General features: G+C 39.4%; 1 protein-coding gene across 2 annotated transcripts in view; it reads right to left on the bottom strand.

Moving 5' to 3' along the window:
• Nucleotides 1-25,520, bottom strand: part of CERS6 (ceramide synthase 6) — a 325,099-nt gene that overhangs the window by 218,673 nt on the left and 80,906 nt on the right. For both annotated transcript variants that reach the window (XM_047722076.1, XM_047722077.1), the window contains exons 2-3: nucleotides 19,309-19,414; nucleotides 9,461-9,591 (exon numbers count right to left, since the gene is read on the bottom strand). In XM_047722076.1, coding sequence (XP_047578032.1) covers nucleotides 9,461-9,591; nucleotides 19,309-19,414 — 237 coding nt within the window. The remainder of the gene's footprint in view (nucleotides 1-9,460; nucleotides 9,592-19,308; nucleotides 19,415-25,520) is intronic.

The following is a 25,520-nucleotide window of genomic DNA, read 5'->3' as shown; positions in this document are numbered from 1 at the left end:
TACCCTCTCATTTAATCTCCAGAATGACCCAATAAATAGGAGTTATTTCTCCTTTACAGAAGAGGCACCTGGGACCTAGCAAAGTTAAATTGCTCACTAACGGTTAAAGAGCTTGCGTCTGGACATGAACTCGGCATATTTGATTCCCAACCTCAAATCTGTTCTCGATTAATTGCCTCTGTGGTCCCTTTACCTGGTAGGTAACCAAAAAGTATTACATTTAGTGGCAAACTCTTATACCCAGAAGCCATGGCGACCTCCTCAGGCTGGCGGGACCGTCCTGGCCCTCGCAGAGGTGGCTCCACTCAGGGTAGCCCCACTGTGCTCCAGGCTTTGTTCCTCTCTCCCCACTGGGAGAGGCAAGCTGTGTCTCCCTCAGAATCACCTGGGCAGATTTTAAATCTCTGTGGTTCAAAATATTCACTGTGTGTTCTGACATTTCTCATGCGGTGCTTCAAAAGCTCTGGCTTCTAGCAGCACAGTGGGCATCCAAACCTGCTGAAGTAGGACACCTTTTCTCATCCACTTCTGTCACGTCGCTCCACAGCAGCAAGCCAAAGGTCTGCTGTTCTGCCTCTTTTTCGTGTGTGGAGGCAAAGCCCAAGCTGACAGGCCTGCGAATCCACGTGATGCTGCCTCCTTGGAGTTCCACAGAAGAAAAGAGATTCGTTCTAAATTAAGAACCTGTTCTCTGTGCATCTTCTTGAAGCCCTCCTCCCAGAACAACACACACCACAGCTGCCTCTACCAGGGAACATGCCGACAGTTCTCCCATATGGTTATGACAGATGACCAGCTATTTGTTCCTGCTCCTGTTACACCAACTTGACTAACAATAGACAACGTGGTGGTGATGGTAGCTCGAATTTACGACCCCCTTCTGCGCAAGAAACCTTTCTAAGCACTTCATGTGTTAACACATAAGGTCTTCCCAGCAGCCCTACGGGGTGGGCACTACCAATAGGCCCATTTTACAGATAAAGAAACTGAGGCTTAGGGAGGCCAAACAGCTCTCTCAAATATCCCACAAACTCTTCTGAGAGAGAAGGCTGGAACTCAGACTGCCTGGCTCCAGAGCTCACCCTCCTCCACCACTACCCTGTGTAGTCAGTCCCGCCGTAGAAGGCTGGTTGTGAAACCACGAGTATCCTGCACTGTTAGGTGAGCACAGCACAAATTTTATATTGGCTTATGTGCGATTTCACTTGCCAGAAACACTGGATAAAATAGAAATGTGCTGAGTTGACCTGAGCCATGTAGGAAATACAAAACACACACACGTGTGCACACACACACACACACACACACACACCTCTCAAACATTCCATGTTACCTCAGTTTACATGTTATGGGACACATCCACCCGATATCAAAGGCTTCTCTCAAATTTCAGATCCCCCTCCTTCTACTGCATCACAGAAATTCAGCAGCTGTAACAAACTTTCCCAATGCTCCTATGGGCTGACCTTCGGCTTGTTCTCAAGTTGAAGCTCTAACCCCTGACGTGACTATATTTGAAAATACGGCCTTTTGGAGGCAATTCAGGTTAAATGAGGTTATAAGAGTGGGGTCCTATTCCAATATGACTGATGTCCTTATAAGAAGAGGAAGGGACACCACGGATAAACACGCACAGAGGAAACACCCTGTGAGAACACAGGGAGAAGGCCACCATATGCAAGCCAAGGAAAGAAGTCTCAGGAGAAACCAACCCTCAGACACTTTGACCTTGGGCTGCCAGCCTCTAGTGCTATGAGAGAGAAATTTCTGTTTGGCAAGGTGCCCAGGATGTTGTATTTTGTTATGGCAGCTAGCCCAACACACCAGCACCAACTTCCAAGCAAACTTCAGGTCTTTTTCAAGGTAAAATACCATATTTATTATAGTCTTTATGTATTTCTTAACTACTTACCATGTATAACACTGTGCTGTTTCTATTAGGTCTCCATCTGTTTTTTAATGCCCCTGATGAAGTTTTTGAGTGTTGTGCCCTGACTCATTTTTCTCCTAAGCCTTGTGTTATACCGTGGTGTTGTACAATTTTGCACAGTGTGGCAATTTTTAGGATTTTTAGGATTGTGTATGTCGTGTTACAGCACAACTGACTATACAAAGGGAATCATGACTTACAGATCCTAAAGGTAAAGCATAAAACATAATGTTCCTATAGCCTTCTTATATAGCAGGTTCCATAAAGAAATTCCAAGGAGGGCAGGCACCAAGCTTAGATACACAGCATCTATGTAAATTTGTGCAGGCACATGTATAAAACATAATCCTAATAAGTAGTAAAACCTAAAGAACTTCTGGGTGGTAGGCTTTGGAGTGTTTTTTCCCCAAACTTTAGGAACATAATGTGCACCTTTACACATCCTCTATAATCAAAGATGATTGTAATGATTTTCATGATTTTGTTCTAAAATCAGAAATAACTTGGGGCACCTGGGTGGCTCAGTCATTAAGCATCTGCCTTCGACTCAGGTCATGATGCCAGGGTCCTGGGATCAAGCCCAACATCCGGCTCCCTGCTCAGTAGGAAACCTGCTTCTCTATCTCCCACTCCCCCTGCTTGTGTTCCCTCTCTCAATGTGTCTCTCTCTGTCAAATAAATGAATAAAATCTTTAAAATAAAATAAAATGAAATGAGAAATAACTTTTAAAATAGATTAAACAACAAGAAATGGCATATAGATTCAAAAATGGGAGATAAGAATGAAATAAGAACATGAGGCCTAATAAATTCAATTATCCCTTATTTCCTATGTTCTTTTCATCTCTATCCAACTCCATGTTTAATAAAATTCTTGGAAAAATTATCTACAGAGCCTTGACAAATGCAGGATTTAAAGAAAACTTACTAGCAGGACCTCATATGCAGCCAGCTTGACCCAAGTTTGGCCTCTCTGATATTTTTAGCAAAAATCTGCTTTCTTTAATTAGCCAGTACTCATGAACAGGAGGCCTTGCCATATGCCATCAAGAACTGAGAGAGGCTTGATCTAAATGGAAAACCTGAGTTCACATGTCACAGATGGCATGTCTGGAGTAGAAAGAGGGAAAAGGTTTCAAAAGCTTACCCAAGGCAAAAGAGCAGACTGTCTATAACACTGTTCATCGATCTTCAGAATTTTTGTAGGGGAAGTAATACTATCTTGAGAATACTAACAACCTCCAAGAGGGCCTGATTGAGTTAAATGCAACCACCCAGCGTCAAGGCACCATGTGCCAGGAATAGTAGAGATGGGCATACTAATTACAGAACTGTTCCAATGCTTCTATTATATGGCAACACTCTGTGCAATGGATGACTGTGCCGTGTGCTGTAAGACCACATTCTCTTTCCTAAAACTCTGAAAGAACTGCGAAGAGTACTGTAATCCCAAAGCAGGGTTTAGCAAACTATAGCCCGCTTGCCAAATCCAGCCTGCCATCTGTTTTTGTACAACCCATGAGTTAAGAATAGCTTTTAAATTTTTAAATGGTTGAAAAAAATTTGAAGAGTGCTTCATGACATACGAAAATGATAAATTCAAATTTCAGTATCTATTAATAAAGTTTTGTTGGAACATAGCCACATACATTTGCTTGGTCTATGGCTGTCTTTGTGCTATAACAGCAGTTATAACTGTGACAAGGTTCCTGTGGTCTAAAGTATTTACTTTCTGGCCATTGACAGGAAACGTTTGCTGACCTCTGCTCCAGAGTTAAAACTGGCCTGAATACAATTGACAGGTTTAAAACCATAATTTTAAAGAGTTAAGGATAGGGGGCGCCTGGGTGGCTCAGTCATTAAGGCTCTGCCTTCAGCTCAGGTCCTGATCCCAGAATTCTGGAATGGAGCCCCTACATCCGGCTTCCTGCTCAGAGGGAGGCCTATTTTTCCCTCTCCCACTCCCCCTGCTTGTGTTCCCGCTCTTTGTCAAATAATAAATAAAATCTTAAAACAATAATAATAAAATAAAATAGTCAAGAATAGTCTCGAACACTAAGACATTCACTGATTCAGTCAAATCTGAACAATAAGTTGGCCTGTTTAACTATGTACTTTGGATGACAAGATGCTGTTCATTGGTCTAAGGGCTATTCTGAATTAATGAGAAACGACCACTGTCATGACAAGAGCAGAAAACCAACTCAACCTTGTGCTCTTCAAGAACTAAGAGGTGGGGGCACCTGGGTGACTCAATTTTGGCTCAGTTCATAATCTCGGGGTCCTGGGATGCAGCCCCATGTGGGACTCTGTGCTCAGCAGGGAGACTGCTGGAGATTCTCTCTTCCTCTACCTCTGCCTCTCCCATCGCTCATGCTCTCTTGATCTCTCACTCTCTAAGAAAATTAATCATTTAATTTAAAAAAACCTAAAATGTTGTATTCCAATTCTATGATTAAATTTTTTCCAGACTCATGATCAGCATGAACTCATTGCTGATCATGTATCACAGTACTTAAAATATGAAGATGCCATTTATCTAAAAGATAATACTTTCTTATTTGCTCCTTCAAAAACTGCATCTGTCTTCAGGGAACCTTTGGTGGTAAATAATGTTCACGCTGTGATCTGATGGTGGAAATAATCAAAACTGAAGTTTCTCTTTGGCAAAATTGTGTCCTTCGCCACAGTGTGGAACATACGGAAGATTCTACAGCAGTTTACAAATAGTTCTCTTTTGCAAACAGGTGACTGGGTAATGACAACTTGTTGAATATATTCACCATGCATTTGTTCAGATCAAAGATTGATCTGAAATAAAGGGATATGAGACTCAGCTTGTTCCCCATGCAGCCCTGTTCTTTTCCCCTCAATTATTAGGCTCCACTTTCTTATTGAGGTCACAAGACAGCACTGCTGATTTGACCAAGTAAAAATCTACCAAATAATAAAACAGCGACTGAGTGGCAGCATGAGGACAATGCGTTAAACCACTCATTTCTCATTTCTCTCTGCTAAGTTATCCTTAGTTCAGTGGATCACCAATTAGGATCACGGGGCTTCTTTGAAGAAACAAAGTCCCAATTTCAAAAGGTGCCCTGATTTTGGTCAGTCTGCTGCCACTGAACAGGAGCATCCAAATCTGGCAACATTTGCAAGTAGTTTTAATCAGTCTCGACTCTAAATTGAAATTCCGAAAGGAAAGACAATCTTGGGTCCTCATCCTACAACAAGGTTCCATATGAGCAAACGCTGATCCACATAAATTAGTACTAATCTGTAAAGTGTAATATTCCTTGGCCTATATCTTCAGGTTATCGTGTGGGAGATTTATCTGTCCAGTCAGGTGGAGACTGCCTAAGCGAAAGCCATATATAACTTTCACTCCCAGGCATATGCTATTAAACGCACCGTACAATATTTTAAAATGATGAACGCATGTAGGGTACAAATGAGAGGGAAGCCATTTATTCCGAACATTTATCTCTGCCCCTTCCTGTTTCACCCTGTGGATATTTTTCTACTGCAGATATTATTTACTTTCCTATTATCCTGATGCACCTGTTGGAGGTGGGGAGGCAGAGCTTCAGCAGCGTCAAAGCATGGTTCCCCCAGTTTCCACGGCTCCCATGTAGAAACAGCTCCTCTGAAAATGGATCACAGGGTATCTCATTTTTATAAATTCTTTACTCCCTCTTGAAAATCTCCCTTTCAGTTGTCAATAAAGATTTAAATGCTTCTGGAAGAAAATTCATCAAAACGAACACAGCTGGGAATGACTTACATCAAGCATGAAGGGGGGAAAAAAGCATGTCAATGTTTCAACACGTTACTTGTTGAACAACTTCTACTTGGTTCATCTGCACGAAATGGGTGTGCCAAAAGTTGGACATGCCAGCAGATCGTTACAAGCACTGTTTAGCATGCATCTTGCTGCCATTCCATATGCTGAAAGATGGAACACAATTCCCCTGAAGATACTCTATTTTCTAAAATAGTGATTTAGATAGAACAGAGAAATGACAGAAACTGTACAGTTGGGCCCTAGACCTTCAAGTCCCGTATCTGTGTGGTCTTGCTCACTAATGTGATTTTTAGGATCTTTGAACAGCAGTCCTCTCTTTTCAGAGATTAGTGCTTCTTAACCATGAATGTGTGTCATTTAAGTACTAAGGGCATTTCTTTCAAGATGTCCATGTCCAGACCTCACCTGGGTCACTACGCTGACTCAGACATCCCGGGGTAGGGCCGTGTGTGTGCATTTTCAAAAGCTCACCAGGTGATTACACAATGCACTCCTGGTTAGGAACAACTATTCTAGATCATTTTTTTATACTGATGAGCAAATAAGTACAACACACAAACACACCTACAATGACAAATACAATTCTGCCTTATTCCTTGTGGCATTATCTAAATGTTCTCCTTTGCCATCCCATTCCTTCCTCTGGATTTCTTTCTTTGTAATAGTCTTGGAGCTTTCCATAGTTTGATAATTTTCCTAGACAAATCTTAGGCTAAGTCAGTGTATAATAGGCACTCTTCATTTGGGGAGGCAGCATGCCAACTTAGATCAGCAAATCCTTCCAAGATAATGCCACTGTAACTTACAGTCATTTAACCAATATTTATTCAGCAGTATATATGTGGTGGGAAAGGCTAAGAATGCAAGAAAAACAAGATGTGGTTCTTGTGCCCTTAAGGAGCAAGTATTATGTAATTAGGGTAAAAATATGTGGACAAGTTAAGAAAAGTTAAATAACCACATGAGAAAGCATGTGATTCCATATTAAATTACCAGTACTTACAATGAGGACTCTAAAAATTCAAAAGAAGTAGTGTTCGTTCCAGACACTCAACAGTCATGCCACATTTCTGAGAAGGCCTGGGGTTTGAAGAATGGGTAGGGAATAGATAGGCAAGGCAAAGGATATGGTATACAGGCCAGGAACACAGCAAAACCAGGGCAGGAATGAACAAAGTATGGACAGTGAAAAGACAACCTTTTGGAAGGAAAGGATCTTTTGGGTGACTGATACCAAACACATAAAGGCTAGAGTCTAGCTAAGAGGCTAAGGAGCCTAATAATTTCTCCTATAGTTGCAGAAAAATCATAGGATGAAGGATGAAGATAGCAGCATTTCAGGAATTTCTTTGTAGCAAAATATCCATGAGTGTAAGATAAACAATAAGGAGAGCTATGAGAGTAATTAAGATCTGGGCCATGGCAGTGGCTTTACAAAGAACTAATGGAGCTCGGTCAATGACTGGTTTGAGCTTCTGGCATGTAACAGAATGGAGGCATGCAAACAATAGGAGAAGGGAAGTCAGAAGGGGAAGCAAGTCAGAGTTGCCAATTGGGAGAAAGCAGAGCGATGCCTCAGAAGAAACCTCTTCATTGGACACTTGACTTTGGAAGAACCCGGCAAGAAGAAATAACTTCTGCACAGAGGATGGAAGGGAGAGTGGGGAAAATAAGAGGTTGAAGACTGAATGTGGAGAAGAAGCCCAGTCGAGAAAATGGAAAAATGCAGAATAACCAATGCAAACAGAAGGCCTTGGGGAGGCAGGAGAATCTGGTGGGACTCCAAAGGTTAAGGAAGAAGAGAGGTTCAAAACAAAGTTCATCGGCACGGTCCTCTGCAACAGAGAAGTCTGAGGCCACCAGTACTATCTCAGTGCTAGTCCCAGCAGTCCTGCCACGTGCCCTAGCCCACAGCTGAACTTTCTCTTCTCATCGTTAGTTACTGACTGTCCATACCAATTGTGTAGCACACACACCTATTTGTTGTATAATACCACTGATGTACATATACTCAGGTATTTGTCATAGCTCTTTGACACTATTATAATAAACTTCTTGAGGAAAAAGATCATAATTGATACTTTCAGTACCACCTCTCCCCCTTCCCCCCCGTTGTGCCTTCACTTGCTATGTCTTTAGCAATCATTTAGAAATATTTTTAACCGGTTAGAACTATGCAGATTCAGGGAGAATTCAGGGAGAAGACATAGATTCTGGTCTAGTGTTGAGTCCTGCTGTTTGAAGTGTGGTTCAAGGACCAGTGGCATCACCTGGGAACTTGTGAAAAATGCAACTGCATTTGCCATCCCAGACTGATGAGAGAATCTGCATTTTAACAAGATGTAGTGACGAATTCTTATATACACTGGTAAGGAAACTGGTGTGGACTCAGTATAGTGTAAAAGAACTTGCACTGAGCTACCAAAGAAGTCAGCTGGAGAAAGGGAAGATGGCACATGAGTTTTAGCATGTGGTTCCTGTGCCCAGACCCAGCTTTACCCCTGCTCAGACCTGCAGCCCAACGGAGCCCAGGCCCTTTGCATGTATGGTGGGCAAGGCCAGGAAGCAATTCTACCTTTTGATCTGGAGCCCAGATGCATAAATCCTTCTTCCATAAGCTGCCACGGAGTTCAATTATAGGAAGGGCTTTGCAGATTTTATCTACTGGGTTGTTTGTCCGGGTTTTATAAATATTCTGACCTCCTAAAGATCCTGTTTAGGCTCCCCATGTTTATCCAACCCTAGGAATTTAGGATATTATCCAGTCTCTAATTCATTTCTCCCAGAACCCTAGGTTTCCCCTCTAAGTTTTAGACTGCAATTGCTAAAATACTTTTCCAGCATAATTGAAAGCTAAAGCTGAAAAGGCACCTCCAACCCCAAACAGAAAGAACCTGCAACAAAGGGAGCAACGAGGACAGCACTATTGTTCCAAAGACCGGGTGTCAGGAAAAAGCTCCCAAAGGACAGAGTTGTTAGACAAAGGCACAGTCATATCCCAAAGGATGGAGACCAAACGGACCAATGAGCTCAAGGCCCAGTATCTTCCCTTTGCTAGAAATGTGCTCAATGCTTCAGTATTTCTTTCTCTAACTTTCCTGTAGGTAAATGTATCGAGTGCCACTATTTCAAAACAGCACGGTGCTAGTTCTCGGAGAGTCTTTTATTATTCTTAACTGCTTCATTGATATATAATTTACACACCATAAAGTTCACATTTCAGAAATGGAAGAGACCTTCATTCCATCCCCCACCTTAAAGCAATGCTTCATTACATTCATCGAAGGAATATAATACAGTTATTTCTTAAATCTCCAGGAATATGGGACATCGTAACGACTCTCTGATAACACATCTAACATCTCAACTTTTACCAGTGGAAAGAACATCTTGACAAAGTCCCCTCTCTTAAAATGGCAACTGTTACAGAAATTACCTCTAGCGTTCTGTGTCAGAGATGGCTGCCTGAAAACACCATGGCAGGTCCCTGTCATCCGCCTACTGCGTAGGAACGCCACAAGAAAGTGAACTTCATTTACTGAGGCCAAAGTGGAAATCACAAATTCTTACAAACTACTCTTCCTCCATTTTTTGGGTGGTCTATTTTTCCACCAGGTGGCATCCTTTTTAGGGGCTGCTGGAGCCTGCATGAAGCCTCTATTTGTAACCTCAGGGATGGGAAGAGTACTTGGGTTTTTCTTTCAAAAAGGAAAACAGCAACTCACATGCTTTCACAGAACTTCCTCAGCGTGCTTGGCTTCTCCTGGTTGCATCTTTGTCGAAACCAGCGTTGAATGCTGCGAACATCCCAGTCCAGCTGCTTGGAGAGGCCTTCCAATCTCTTTTCATCAGGATGCTATGAAACAAGGCACCAGCAAAATCATTTTCATCTTCACTATAAACGCATCTGCCCTTGTCTCAATTGAGATCCGCCCCCCCCCCCCCCAATTTACTACCTGCTACTGAGATTTTCTGTATTTACTACTGAGGACCTAGACTTTCCATTAGTAGCGCGGACATAAATAACCACTAAGGATTAAAAATGTTACTTATTAGGAAACAACACTGAAACACATGAATCTCGCTCTAACGCTGGCACTTCTTATCAGCACAGAGATGCAGTGAAACAGGCAACTGGCTGAGTCAGCTCCCTCAGCCTTCAAGAAAGGAGTTAGGTTAGGGTGAGTTGGCAAAGAGGCATCATTCAAAGGTTTCACTTTCTCAGGAAGAAAAAAATGCTAAACCCAATGATCACTCCTCAGGGTAACGTAGGGCAGACAAAAAAGCGGAGTAATCTCAACAGACCTCACTTCAGCCTAAGGCACCAATTCTCCCACAAAACCTGTCTTCCCTTTCCTCCTCTTCTCTCTGTTCTGCTGCTCACACATTCCTCTTCTATCCCTCTTCTTGGTCATTCCTTTTGACCAGATCCCCATCAGACCTTTCCATCAACTGCGCATAACTTGGAAGGCACCAACTTGGCAAACAGGGAAGGGACCCTCTTTCTAGCTCGCCATAGGATGATACCAGTCTGTCTCCCACTCATTTCTATGACATCAGGAGGCGACAGCCAGGTTCAACTGCTCACTCTAATCGCCTCTCAGCCTTGGTTCCCTCACCTGTCAGGGTTGTTTATCCACCTAAACAGGACTGTGGTGACGACCAAATGTAAACAACATGTCTAAGACTCCCTAAACACTCGTTTCTCCCCTTTCTTACCTCTCTCCCCTCTCTTGGAGAGCTTAAAGACCACCCTGCCCGCAATTATGTGAACGTGTCCTGCCGCACAACAAAACTCAGCGGAGTGAGGTCCATTCCTTTATTTGTTCTATCCTTCCTTTACTATAAATGCCATGTTAGTGATCAGAGGAAATCACCAAAAATGGGATAGAGGAGGCAGGCGGAGCAGCCTCAAGTTACAAAGGTGGGATGTACCTATGAGACCTTTTCAAAGCATCTCAAGCAATTCAAGATGTCAGACACACAGGGAGCACCGCAAGTGGCCTCAGTATTATGACGGAGGTTATAAAACGCGCTGGGCTTCGGTCTGTGCGAGTCCTTTGCCAGCTTTCAGGGAGGTGAAACATTTGACATGTTTTTGCTGTCAGTACTCATGATGCCGTCTACACTCTCCTTGTATGTCTATTTTAATTAAAACATAGGGAAGACAGAAAATTCACATCCTGCTACATACCTTGGCTATACCATTTTCCTACAGGAATCAACTTTTAATTTCAATTTGTTTTCTCAGCTTATTGAACAGATCAAACATTCACATGGTTCACCAGTTAACAAGTATGCAAAGTTTCGCCTTCCCATTTTATTCCTACTGTTCTCCCCCTTCCTGATAGCTAACCAGTTATTAAATCAATTCCTTTTCCAGAGTTATTTTATGCAAATATAAGTAAATTTGAATGTGTACTCTCACATCTCTCTTTGTCACACAAATGGCTGCATACTACATGCTTCATTCTGAACTTTGGGTTTTTTACTTTACAATGTATCTTGGAACATTTCCGTATCAAAACAAAGAATGCCCTCTTTCTTTTGTGGAAGTGTCGGGATATGCTATAATTTACTTATCCACTCTCTTGTTAGTAGATGTTTAAGGTGCTTCTAGACTTCCACTACTACAAACAATGTTGTAATTAATCATCTTGTCATAGGTCATTAGACAGGCATACACTGAGATAAATTCCTAGAAGCAAATATTGGAGATCAAAGACCTATGCATTTGCAACTGCTTTAGATATTGAAAAGTTACCCTCACTAATAATTTTCCCAATTTATACTTTCACAAGCAAGAGTGCCCACAAACATTTCCCAATGCCTCGCCAAAAGAGTACAGTATCCGATTTCTCAACTTTTTTTTTCCAGTCTGATATAAAGTCATGTCTCAGTATATTTTTAACTTGATTTCCTCTTTTTATGAAACAGGAAAAACCATTTATGCTTCTTTTTTATGAACAGTCTTTTTGTATCTATTGCACATTTTTTTCTTGATCTGTAGGTATTTTATCGATTTGTAGATTTCTTCATTTATTAGTTAGTACAGCTAAACCTGTGTCTATAACATAGGTTGCATACTTTGTACCAAGGTCTTTGTGTTTTAGAATTCGTCATGGGGTTTTCTGCTTGCTTTTTATTTGAAGTTTTTTTTTTTAAGATTTTATTTATTTATTTGACAGACAGAGATCACAAGTAGGCTGAGAGGCAGGCAGAGAGAGAGAGGTGGAAGCAGGCTCCCCACTGAGCAGAGCCCAACGTGGGGCTCGATCCCAGAACCCTGGGATCATGACCCGAGCCGAAGGCAGAGGCTTTAACCAACTGAGCCACCCAGGTGCCCCTTATTTGAAGTTTTTAAAAAGCATATTTGAATTTATCAGTTTCTTCTGTTATAACTTCTGAATATGGGGTCATAATAAGAAGAGCCTTCCCTACTCCAAATGTTCAAGAAATTAACGTAGGAAGAACTGACATCTTTACCCAATTTGTCTTTTGTATCCTTCGACAGTTTGAAAATTTTCTTCACATCCCTTGCACATCCTTGTTACATTTATTCCTAGGGATAGTATCTTTTCTGGTGTTGTTTGTGGTAACTTTTCACTTGATTCCTTTACTTTTTCAAATAGGCAGTTAGACAATAACATGTAACTAGAATGTAAGCTCTATAAATAAAAAGGAAATTTTTAGTATCTTTTTTCATCTAAAATATAGTAGGGACTCAGTAAATTCATATACACACACACAGAGTTGATAAGTTATATTTTCCTAGAATAATTTCCATTTTACCCAAGTTTTTATATTTTCTTTGTCATATTAATAAAAATACATCCTTTTTATTTTCCTTCATTTCTGCAATTGTTGATTATTATGTTAATTCTTATGTTGTAAATTTGTGCCTTTTAAAATTGGGTTAGCTAACTTTCTACAGATAAAACTACTTTTGAATTGATTTTCAATTCTATAGCTTTGCTAACACAATTTCTGCATTTATTGCTAATTTCTGCCTTCTGCTTGCCTTGATTTGTTTTGTGGTTCTTTTTCTAATGTTTAAGTAAGTGTTGAAATTTGAGTTTTCATCTGAGTACTGCTTTGGCACAGTACAAATGAGTGATGTCTTCATCCCCTCTGCTACCAAATATTCTGAATTCCTATTTTTATCCAAGAGTTGATTAAGAAAGCAAGGAATTTTCTGTTTTCTGACTTCTAGTATTACTAAGTTATGCCTATTTTTATTTTTTTAAAGATTATTTATTTATTTATTTATTTGTCAGAGAGAGCATGCAAGCACAAGCAGGGGGAGCTGCAGGCAGAGGGAGAAGCAGTCTCCCCACAGAGCAAGGAGCCTGATGCAGGACTCAATCCCAGACACCCAGGCGTCCCAAATTGTACTTATTGTTAAAATTTATTACAGTTGTATATATATAATAAAGGTTATTTTTGTAAGTATTTAACAGATATTTCAAAAGAAAGCATGGTCTTTACATTCAGAATATAGGGCTCTAAATGTACCACTTAAATCTTCCTCATTAATTATGCCTCTTAGAATTTCTATCTTCTGTTTTACATTTTGTTCACTTAATCTGTCATGATCCAGAGGTAAATTAAAATGTCTTGCTATTAAATTATTTCTTCTTTCATTCTTTTTTTGAGTATATGGATACACTGACAATGCATACTAGTCATAACCACTTTATCTTTTTATGAATTGTATCCTTTGGCAAGAAAAAGCCAATTCTTCTTTTCACTTAATCCTTTCTAGCCTGAATTCCACTTCTATGTAAAAATAAAAATCCTACTTTATTATTTGTATTTGTCTATATACTGTTACTCATACTTTTATTTTCAGTATTTGTAATTACTTTTTCTGCAAGTGTCTCTTATCAGCTACATGACCCAAACCTAAATTAGTTTTTATTAGATGAGCTGGACCCATTTACATATATTGATATAACTGATAAGTTTGTTTATAGTTCTGTCAAATTAATTGTTATGTTGTTTTGATTAAAAAAAAACTTTTAATCTTGGCAAACCAAATATGGTTTTATTTTACTTCCGTTTTGTGGGTAATTTTTGTTCTAGATGTTACCCATAATTGTAATATTCTTCTTCTGTTTGTTTTCAATCAATAATTCCATATGAGCAGTATTTAAAATTAGCAAATTTCCTCTCCCCTCCCACCCAACATTAGACAATAATTTTTATCTCTTTCACAGTTTACTCTTGTATTGTTAAATATGCTTATGCTTCTATTACTTGATTTGGCTGCTTAAACTGATTTGCTTTGACTCCCAGCTATTAGAGACTACGCAATTAGTGAATTTATTCTACCTCCCGCCTTTTTCCCCTCCTCATCTCAAATACTGTTAGTTGTATCACTCCTATACACTGTGAGAGCATATACTGTTTACATTCTGTCCTGTCATCCTAACCCTCACATTTAACAGTTTAGATATTTTCAAACCTTAACAACACTCTAGTAACCTCTTCATTGGCTAAAATAAATGATTATAATAGTTTCTTCAAAAGGACTCATGAGAACAATTCCCCCAAATTTTTGCATGTTCAAATCTGTTTGTCTAGGAAGCCTGGGTAAGTGTTGGTTAAGTGTCTGCCTTTGGCTCAGGTTATGATCCCAGAGTCCTGGGATCAAATTCTGCATTGGGCTCCTTGCTCAGCGGGCAGCCGGCTTCTCCCTCTGCCTGTCACTCCCCTGCTTGTGCTCCCAAATAAAATCTTTAAAAACAAAACCTGTTTGCCTTTAACTGTTACAGAATAAAAACAATTTGCCTAAACATAAAATTCTTAGTTCACATTTTCCTTGAAAATGTTGGAAGTGTTGCTATAAAGAAGACCAAAGTCAGGTTGATAGTTTTTCTTAAATAAGTGATTTGATTTTTTGCTCGACTGCTCAAAGAATTCCTTCTTTTATTTTTCAAGTCCAGTAATTAAAACTTATTTTAAAACTTCCATTTTTTACTACATATTCATTAACATAATAAAATAAATCTCCATTTATTTTAGAAAAATTTTCTTGGGGGGGGTGCCTGGGTGGCTCAGTTGTTAGGCATCTGCCTTCAGTTCAGGTCATGATTCCAGGGTCCTGGGATCGAGCCCCACGTCAGACTCCCTGCTCGGCGGGGAGCCTGCTTCTCCCTCACCCACTCCCTCTGCTTGTGTTCCTTTTCTTGCTGTGTCTCTCTCTGTCAAATAAATAAATAAAATCTTAAAAATTTTTCTTGAATTATATCTTTCAATATTTATTCTTTGCTTTTTCTTGAGGGATTCTAATAATGCAGATGCTGGATCTGCTTGAGCTATATTTCTGATTATTTTTAGCTCTTTTTTGTTTCATTTAATTTCCTTTTTTTTTAAGATTTAATTTATCTATTTGACAGAGAGAGAGCACAAGCAGAGGGATCAGCAGAGGGAGAGGGAGAAGCATATGCCTATAATTTTTTAAATACAGGGTAACATACCAAAAGTGGATGATGATGTGATTTCTCTGGATCATAAAACCTGGCTTCACAGCTGACATATATATTTTTTTCCCTCAGTGGCTCAAGAATTGATTTGATTAGAAAAGTGAAGCTATTAGGATTATAGATATATGCCAATAATATGGCATGAGAACCCCAAAATATAATAAATAAATATAAATGAACAAATACACACACACACTCTAATTTATTTATACCAGATATACATAGAAACAAACAGATGCTACCTCAAAAGGAAAGACTCTTAAAGAAAACAAAGGGGTTCAAATTCATCAGATAATTACAGAGATAAGAACTACACAGTCACATCATGTGGCCACTATGTACTTTCTGCATAGTCAGAAAGACCTACACTTGGGGTTTCAAGTTCTATGGCTGTTATCTCAAAATTCTTAATAATTTTGTTACAGGACTGGTATTTTGTATATGAAGTCCAGTGGGACAGAGGAACATGTGTCAGGAGCTCAGTCTTAGCTCATACACAGTCCTACCACTTCCCCTTGACAAGTTCTGGGAACTCATTTCTCTGTTCCCTGGCTCCCCAAGCTCCCCAGCTTCCTCCCCCTTCCCACTCTGCCTAGTGATTACTGCTGCCTCAGTGCAAGCATAGAAAGGGCAAGAGGTGGGTGTGCCTACCACACAGTATCTTAGTGTGGGACATGGAGACAGCCATCTGCACCCTACGCTGGCACATCCCTGTGTATTTGGTGGATGAATCAATAGGAACAGGTCTCTTCCTCACCCCAATCCAGGTACCAAGTGTGTCCTGGTGTAGATACTGCAATACACTTGGGAGTTACTTGTACCGTGGATTGGGGTAGTAGGCTCATGGAAAGGGGAGAAGCCTGTCTCAAATTTGCCACCCCTGGCCAGAGAAGCGTAGGTATGTGGGCTACCCCGCATTTTCATTCTGCATTGGCCCCACAAATTATGTAGTCAGTCCTATACAGAGCATATTTTAACGGTTTTGGGGTTTTTTTTTTTTAAGGATTTTATTTATTTGACAGACAGAGATCACAAGTACGCAGACAGGCAGGCAGAGAGAGATGGGGAAGCAGGCTCCCTGCTGAGCAGAGAGCCCAATGCAGGGATCGATCCCAGGACCCTGGGATTATGACCTGAGTGGAAGGCAGAGGCTTTAGCCCACTGAGCCACCCAGGCGCCCCTACTTTAATGGTTTTTTTTTTTTTTTAAAGATTTTATTTATTTATTTGACAGACAGAGATCACAAGTAGGCAGAGAGGCAGGCAGAGAGAGAGAGGGGGAAGCAGGCTCCTTGCTGAGCAGAGAGCCCGATGCGGGGCTCGATCCCAGAACCCTGGGATCATGACCTGAGCCGAAAGCAGAGGCTTTAACCCACTGAGCCACCCAGGCGCCCCTACTTTAATGGTTTTGAGAGTGCATCCCTACACGATTGAAAGACGGTAACCATGCCCTTCTCCAACGGTGACCTGAAATCATGGTCAGGCCAGGCTGTTGGGATGATCACTCAAACACACACAAAACTGCTGAGACCCTCTGAGTGCTGCTCCTTCTATTCTGGTCACCTGACCCATTACTTTCTCATATCAGAAATAACACTGGACAACTATAAAGAATTCAGGGAAAAACTGTTCCAAATTTTGCTGCATTTATGTTTAAAACATGAGGTTTCTGCTCTAATCACGTAAAAATGCCCAACAGAATCACCTTGGAAAGTAAGAGAGTATGATTAAAATTAGCTAGAAGCAAATATTCTCTAGAGCAGTCAACCTGACTGCAAAATCCTTTTATTACCTTTATAGAGGAAACTTCTCTAGTAACAATAATAAACATAAGGCAAGGGAATAAAATGTCCACTGCAGAATTTCTAAAGGGATACATCACATTTGGGTAGAAAACTCATTTTATTATGCACTTAGAGGAGTTCACAAAGTGAATACAAGTATATTATAATCTCATTTTAAAAAACCCGATAACTTCCTACACTTCTGCTTTTTCACAGGGAAAGAAGTGTCTCCTGCAGTAAATTGATATGTTACATGAAAACACATGTTTTTTCTTAGTATTTTCTTCCTTTAAGTACCATAAGATATGGGCCCCTTAGGGTTAGAACTTGGCAATCTAAAATCAGCCCATAAAACTCCAGAAGAAGAGTTCTTCGAAAAATCTCATACATTCTTCTCTTCTTCCCAACAGAGATATGAAAAGCACCTAGTGCTTTCTTCTACTTCTCCAGGAAAAATATCATTTTTAAAAGAATAGAGGAAAAAATCCTAGTGAATCTTGGCAGAAGACCGTAAGATAAACAAAAATGTCTGAAGAGCTGAATTAATAGTTTTCAGACAAGAGGCAAGTAATACCAATGGTTAATGATACAAATACCAAAATAGGAATAAAACTTGCTTAACGCTGTCAAACCACATTTCAGAAGCCTGAGTAATTTTCCCGGAAAAGTGAAAATGAACCATTTCCTATACAAACACACAACACTTCTCCTAGAATGCTACACCCCACCTGACCTTTCTCATCTCCCCCAGAGTAAGATAAAGAGAGAGATACGAGTAAGAAGATACTTGGGCGCTGTGATGTGCTTCCTTTCCTCATGGCCTTGGACGGTTTGTGGCTTGGTCTTTCTCCTCCCTTCTTTGTTCTTAAGGCGCCAGTCTTCCCCTTGCCTTGCTCTGCTCCTCCTGCCCCTAGTTTGGACTTTAACTCACCACAGTGACGATCTCTTCCCCTACTTTCTCCACAGGGAATCTATAGCTTAGAACTCTCCAGACCCGTCCTCTATTCTTTCAGGTTGCAACTTTCCTGTCCTCCATTTATTCCCTCATGTTTACATCTGCTAAGTATCGAAACTGCAGGAACATGAGGACAATGCAAGAAGCAGATCGGCTCTTTTTCTCACACACAAAGATCACTGCATTTTTCACATATCGAAGGTCTGTGGCAACACTGCATCGAACAAGTCTATCGGGGACTTTTTTTTTTTTTTAATAGCATTTGCTCACTTTGTGTTTCTGTTTCATGGTTTGGTCATTCTGGCAATATTGCAAACCTTTTCGTTAGTACTTTATTTGAATTGCTGCACTCTCTTGACAAATCCTTAATGGACGAGAGGTTGCTTCTTATGAATGAACCAAGAAAGTGGTTTCTTGAGATGGAATCTCTTCCTGGTGAAGATGCTGGGAAGATTGTTGAAATGACAAGAAAAGATTTAGAGTAGTACATAAATCGAGTTGATAAAGCAGTGGGTGGAGCCTGAGAGGACTGACTCCAATTTGAAAGAAGTTCAACAGCAGGTAAAATGCTATTAAAAGGCATCGCTACACATGCCACCCATGCTACAGACACATTGCTCGTAAAAGGAAGAATCAATCAATGCAGCAAACTTCATTACTGTCTTATTTTAAGAAGTTGCCACAATCACCCCAAACTTCAGCAACCACCACCTTGATCAGTCAGCACCCATCAACATGGAGACAAGAACTTCCACCCAGTAAACAGGTCACAACTTGCTGAAAACTCAGATGATGGTTGGCATTTTTAGCTATAAAGTATTTCTTAATTTAGGTAACTACATTTTTTTTTTAGATACGATACTCTTGCTTACTTAACAGACTGCTATACAGTGGAAAAGGACTTTTATATGCACTGGGAAACCTAAATAACCATCTAACTCGCCTTATTGTGGTATTTGCTTTATTGCAGGGATCTCTGACTAGACCTACGATATCTCCAAGGTATGTATCCCTGTACATTCATTATATTCCTCAGCTCTGCCCAGCCAGCTCCACAAAATCCCATCCAACTGTTAATACGTCCTGCTTCATGTCATGGGAGGCACAGAATTATACTGATCACTGTCCAATCTAGACTGTTCTTTACAGACAAGCTTCTAAAATCAACGTGAGAGGAAACAAACAGGTCTCAAACACATCCACTTTTATTCAGCTTCTTCCCAGCTTAATTTCCAGCATGAGGCTGGGCAATTAGTTCTCAAACCCAGGAGGAGAGAAGGGATTAAATAATTGCAGATTGAGAATGGTGGTCACGATAATTCACACCATACAAAAGGACAATCATACCTTCGTAATTGCAGTGAAGACCTTTTCCAGAATGGCATTTGGCTGGGCAATTTGTGGTCCATTGGCCTGTATGTTGAGGGCTATGGCACATGGTTTGGCTACAAATCTTTAAAAACAAACAAACAAACAAACAAAAAAACAGAAGAAGTTACTTTTTCTATAACTGTTCTTAACGTCACCAATTCATTATATAATACTCAGCTGTCCCCATAAAGGGCTGGGTGGACACTACCGCCACACATATGTCGGTCACTACAAAACCAATTTAACTTTTTTTCTCTCCTTTAGTCTTCTAGCAGTAACAGTAAAAAAACATGTAAATCTCCTGATCCTTAAGTTCTGAGACTGAACAGGTAGAAAGACCATCAAATGAGAAAGACAAGTACATAAGTAAAATAGAGAAGCAAAACAAACCATCATTTTTAAATGATATAATTTATGTTTTTCTTACTAACATCTGGCTAGGAATTGTCATTGTTCATACATTTTTGCTGTGAGAAAGTATTTACTAACCATCAGATGACACATGGGAAATGTACCTTTGACACCCCTACATCATAAAATTGGCTATTTTGCTTCTATAATCAAAGCACACAAACCAATTCCTTATGGCTTCTTAAAATTCCTGCTTTGTGGTTATTTCTGTCTCTCTCATATGGAGTAATGAACAATGTCAGACAGCATGATGTCCCAGACAAGTTGAAAAGTCTGAAATGATTACGAGCATCTGCTGCACTGTTTTTATCCGAAGCGAAAGACTATGTTAAGAAGAATGGGAAGACAGAGCTTCATTTCTGGTTGTGTCTGATATGCGAATGAGTAGGAAAGGGCACGGGCCCCCAAAGGTAGGGTGACATCTCTAAGGCTTTTTTTTTTTTTTTACACATTTACAACTTTAAGAGTTGTTTTAGCCTAAATGTTCCAGAAATAAGGTTTTGTGAATGTTCTTTTCAGTAGTGACATTTAACGTTTTCTACTAATACAAAATAATATAATACCAGATGAAAAGTATTACCCATATTAATTTAATGTTGGCCAAATCCAATAACTAATGAGTGTACAAAACAGATCATGAAGCTTCTTTAATATTAGTTGACAAGATTAAAGAAGAGTAGACAAAGGAATTTTTTTTAGGTGGGACCAATGAAGTTTACATACATACACCACTTAATATCCCACTGGGTCCTATTTGAAGTTAAAGAGAAGACATTTATTCAAACAGAAAAATGGAAGACTATACATGCAAACCTAACCCAGGAAAGATATACACAGAAAATGTGATATAATACCTGTTTTGCTGGGCTCTCTGGGACAAAGTTAGAAAGAATATCCTTTCTTAGTATGTAAGTGTTCTAGAATCTGGAGTTTCCCCCAAACGTGCATTCTCAATTCTTTTTGTTCTAAGTTCTAAGTTCTAAATACGTTCTAAGACATATTACCCATGCCCCTACATTCTTAAAGAAACATGTAATCTTTTTCACTCTGGGTCTTCACTATGAACAATAATCATGGAACTATGGCTATAGCTTATGGAAAAAAAATGAGGATTGATAGGTAATGCCCACAGAGGAGAGTCCAGAACTTGCTTTCTTGACAAAGTTTCCTGCTTTGTGGTTTTCTGCCTCCTCCTTATGATTGGAGTGTGAAAAGATACAAGGTCCAGCAAGAGTGGGGAAAAAAGATAAAATGGCAAGATTAATTTGGTGTAAGGGCCAACATCAACTCGTCATTGGTTGCTTTCTACTCTTCCCTGTCAGATTTCTCCCCTGCCTTCCCTCATCTTCTCCATCCCCACAACTTTTAAAATATTGTTCAAATTTCCTTTCTGAATATGCCATCATCCTTTTAACAACCCTCTGTCCCAGTACATGGTCTTTTTTCCATCTTCTAAAGAGTTAGAGTTGAAATGCAGAGGATGATTGTTTCACCTCTGAATATACCATGGCAATGCTTATTTTCCTAAGAGTATCCCTAAGTATAAGAAAATATAGACATTTTATTTTGTGTTTGTTCCCTGAAGACTTTGTGAATCACTGTTGGGCATTTTGTTTCTTCAGAGAGAGTACGAGACATCAAATAAAACCCATGACACAGCTACCATAATTTTGTTACCTAGCTTCATGGTTCATTAGAGAAAAGCTTTTTTTGTTGTTGTTTTTTAGGGTTTTTTTCCCCCAATGCTACCTCTAACAGAAATAAATTCACAAAAGTGGTCTTTCACAGGTTTGTAGAGACAGAGAGATAGATGGAAGTGGGGGTAGGAGGCATACCTACAAATACAATAGTTAGAAGGAAATATGTTCTTTCAAACTTTGATGATTACCTTTATAAGGAAATGCTCACCTAATTACTTTATCAAAGGTAGCAACAGTGCCTTCTCAAGATCAAACATCTATAAAGTACTTTCATGTAGTAGAACATATGTGCAAGGGAACATAATAGGGTAGGAGCTTTAAAAAAAAAACTGGTCTTGGTTTAAAAGCAGAGAAAATACCTAAGACATTTCTACTTTTTAATTCTATTTAACCACACGTATTTGTATTTTAAACAGGAATTGAACATCTCTGCACAGAGCACCAAAGTAAGCTCTGGGCTGTGGTATGGCTAAAGGTACAGCAAAACACAAAGTGATTATTGCACTCAAATGTTTACAGTATGTTAAAGGAAATTAATTTTAAAAAAATAAATGAATGTGTAGAGGGCAAATATCAGTTCTAACCATGAAACCTTCAGTGCGGAACATAGCCAGAGACTTTTCAGTCCTTTCTGACTCTAGCATTTCCTGCACTTTCCAAAACAGCTGTAAGGCTGCAATGGAGGATACGTAAACCTAAGTATGTTGTAAATGTATAGAATTAAATCACACACACATATACGCACACATGCACAAATGAGTATAAGTACACCTGGAGAACAAGTTCAACAGATTTTATAAATATCATTATCATTATTCTGGTTGTGACATTATACTATAGTTTTGTAAAATGTTACCATTGAGGGAAACTGGATTAAGAGTGCATGACCTCCCAGTATATTACTTCTTAAAACTGCATGTGAATTTATAACTATCTCAATAAAGATTTCAGTTAAAAAATAATTAGAAAAATTCTCTTTTTACAGTATGGAGCTCCTCAAAAAGTTAAAAACAGAACTATCCTACAACCCAGTAATTACTCTACGAGGTATTTACCCAAAGAATACAAAAATAGTAATTCAAAGGGATACATGCACCCCAATGTTTTTAGGAGCATTATCTACAATAGCCAAATTATGGAAACAGCCCAAGACAACTGAAGAATGGGTAAAGAAGATGTATATTTACACAATGAAGTATAACCAGCCATAAAGAAGATTGAAATCTCGCCATTTGCGGCAACATGGATGGAGCTAGAGATAGCATAATTCTAACTGAAATAACTCAATCAGAGAAAACAATACCATATGATTTCACTCATATGTGGAATTCAAGAAACAAAATAAATGAGCAAAGGAAAAAGAGAGGCAAACCAAGAAAACAGACTCTTAACTATAGAGAACTGATGGTTGCCAGAGGGGAGGTGGGTGGGGGGGATGGGTCTAACAGGTCCTGGGGATTAAGGCATTCATTTGCTGTGATGAGCACCTGTGATGTATAGAAGTACTGTATCACTATACTGTACACCTGAAACTAATATAACACCGTAGATTAACTAACTGGAATTTAAATAAAAACTTCAAAAAAAAAAAGAAAGAAAGAAAAAGAGATGGAGCATAGAAAAAATAGGAAACTGTAGATTATCTCTACTGCTGAAAAGACAATTTTTTTCCTATAGCAGTGGTTTTTTCCTAATTTTTTAGTTTAAACTCAATTAATTAACATGTAATGTATTATTGGTTTCAAAGGTAGAGGTCAGTGATTCATCAGTCTTATATAATATCCAGGGCTCATTATATCACATGCCCTCCTTAATGTCCATCACCCAGTTACTCTAACCCCACCCCAGCAGCCCTGTTTGTTTTCTATGCTTGAAGGTATGGTTTGTCTCCATCTCTGGTTTTGTCTTGTTTTATTTTTTTCCTCTCTTCCCATATGATTCCCTGTTTTGTTTCTTAAATTCCACATATCAGTGAGATCATATGATCATTTTTTTTCTCTGACTCACTTATCTCACTTAGCATAATACCCTCTAGTTCCATTCATGTCATTGCAAATGGCAAGATTTCATTTTTGATGGCTGTGTAATATTCCTGTGTGTGTGTGTGTGTGTGTGTGTGTGTGTGTGTGTGTGTGTGTACATACATCTTCTTTATCCATTCATCTGCTGATGGACATCTTGGCTCTTTCCATAGTTTGGCTATTGTGGACATTGCTGCTAGAAATATTGGGGTGCAAGTGCCCCTTCGGATTACTACATTTGTATCTTTGGGGTAAATACCCAGTAGTACAATTTCTGGGTCATAGGGTAGCTCTACTTTCAACTTTTTAAGGAACCTCCATACTGTTTTCCAGAGTGGCTGTACTAGCTTGCATTCCCACCAATAGCGCAGGAGGGTTACCCTGAAAAGACAACTTTAGAAAGGTGATAAGTGAGTGGCTAAGTGAGTTAATCCTCTGCCTTCAGCTCAAGTCATGATCTCAGGGTCCTGGGATCGAGCTCTGCATCGGGCTCTCTGCTCAGCAGGGAGCCTGCTTCCCCCTCTCTCTCTGCCTGCCTCTCTGCCTACTTGTGATCTCCCTCTCTCTGTCAAATAAATAAAAAAATAAAATCTTTAAAAAAATAAATAAATAAGATAAAAAGGTGATAAGCAGAATTTATTTTTTTAAATATTTTATTTATTTATTTAAGAGAGAGAGAGAGAACATGAGCAGGGGGGACAGGTAGAGGGAGAAGGAGAAGCAGACATCAGCAGGGAATCTAATGTGCAACTCAATCCAAGGGCTCTGGGATCATGACCTGAGCCAAGGCAGTTGCTTAACTGCCCAGGCACCCAGAGCAGAATTTCTTTCTTTAGCTTTAGTGCCTCACTGTGGGATTTGTCTATACCTTTATGTATCTTTGATTTGCTATAATAAATCCACAATTAAGACTAAAAGAAATTGTTTTTGATGTGACAGAATGAGGTTCTAATACACTGATTTTTCATCTTTAAAAACTCTGTACAACATACAAATCACCCCCCCCCCTTAACTAAACTACCTAGGGACTTAGGAGAATGAATAAGAGCAAGTAGACTTTGAAAATGAGTCAAGGTAGGAGCAAGCAACCAGCAGAGCGTAAGTTCCCTGTCTATTTATTTATGTTTATTTGCAGCTCTCCCCTGAGAACAGACACAGTCATAGCACCAGATGAGACACTGATAGCAAAACACACTCTCTTTCTAGCTGTAAGAACCAGAGGAAGGAGCCTGGGAAAATCAGAGACTGACGAGGGAACCATGAAAGGGGAAAAGCCAGAGAAGCCAATCCCTGATTCCGTGTATAACCAAGCATGATTCTGGCTGACCTCTGAACTATGTACAAACGGTTAAACTGAAAGCAGTCAGGAGCAAAGATTTAAAGAATTGAACTGAGGCCAAAGCCACTGTCCACTGTCCACAGACTACAATTTGAATCCAACTAAGTAAATCACCTGTAAACAAAAAACATCAACACTTTTCAGGGCAATATAAAAAAAAATCTAGAATCTCCACAATTTAACCTTCAAACTCCAGGATACCATCTAATATGTTGATGAAAAGCAAAGTAAATATGATCACACTTTGAGGAAAACACATAGAAAGATATTCAGTGAACTTGAAAGTAGGTCAATAGAAACCATGCAATCTGAAAAGAGGGGGAAAAACAGTGGAAAAACAGACAGACTTTGAGGTCCTGTGAAAAAATTTTGAAAGGCTAATATATGGTTAATTTGAGTTTTAGGGAAAAAGCGAGACAGAGTGGGTAAGAAAAAGAAAATATTAGAAAAAAATATAGTTTGCAACTTCCCAAATGTGATAAAAGATATACAGATTCAAGAAGCTCAAGAACCCCAAAAGAGTAAGTTTGAAACAAAGAAAACCTAGACAAATCATAGCCAATCTGATGAAAACCAAATATAAAGAGAAAACACTGAAAGTCGCCAGACAAAAATGGCACATTATATACAGAAAACAATTCAAGCTATATATACACTGGAATGACAACTATAAAATAAAACACATAATGGAATAAAATCTGAAAAATAAAAAATCAC

Source organism: Lutra lutra, chromosome 3 (genome assembly GCF_902655055.1).
Source record: "Lutra lutra chromosome 3, mLutLut1.2, whole genome shotgun sequence".
NCBI classification, from domain to species: domain Eukaryota; kingdom Metazoa; phylum Chordata; class Mammalia; order Carnivora; family Mustelidae; genus Lutra; species Lutra lutra.
This window is presented reverse-complemented; position numbering and strand designations above follow the sequence as displayed.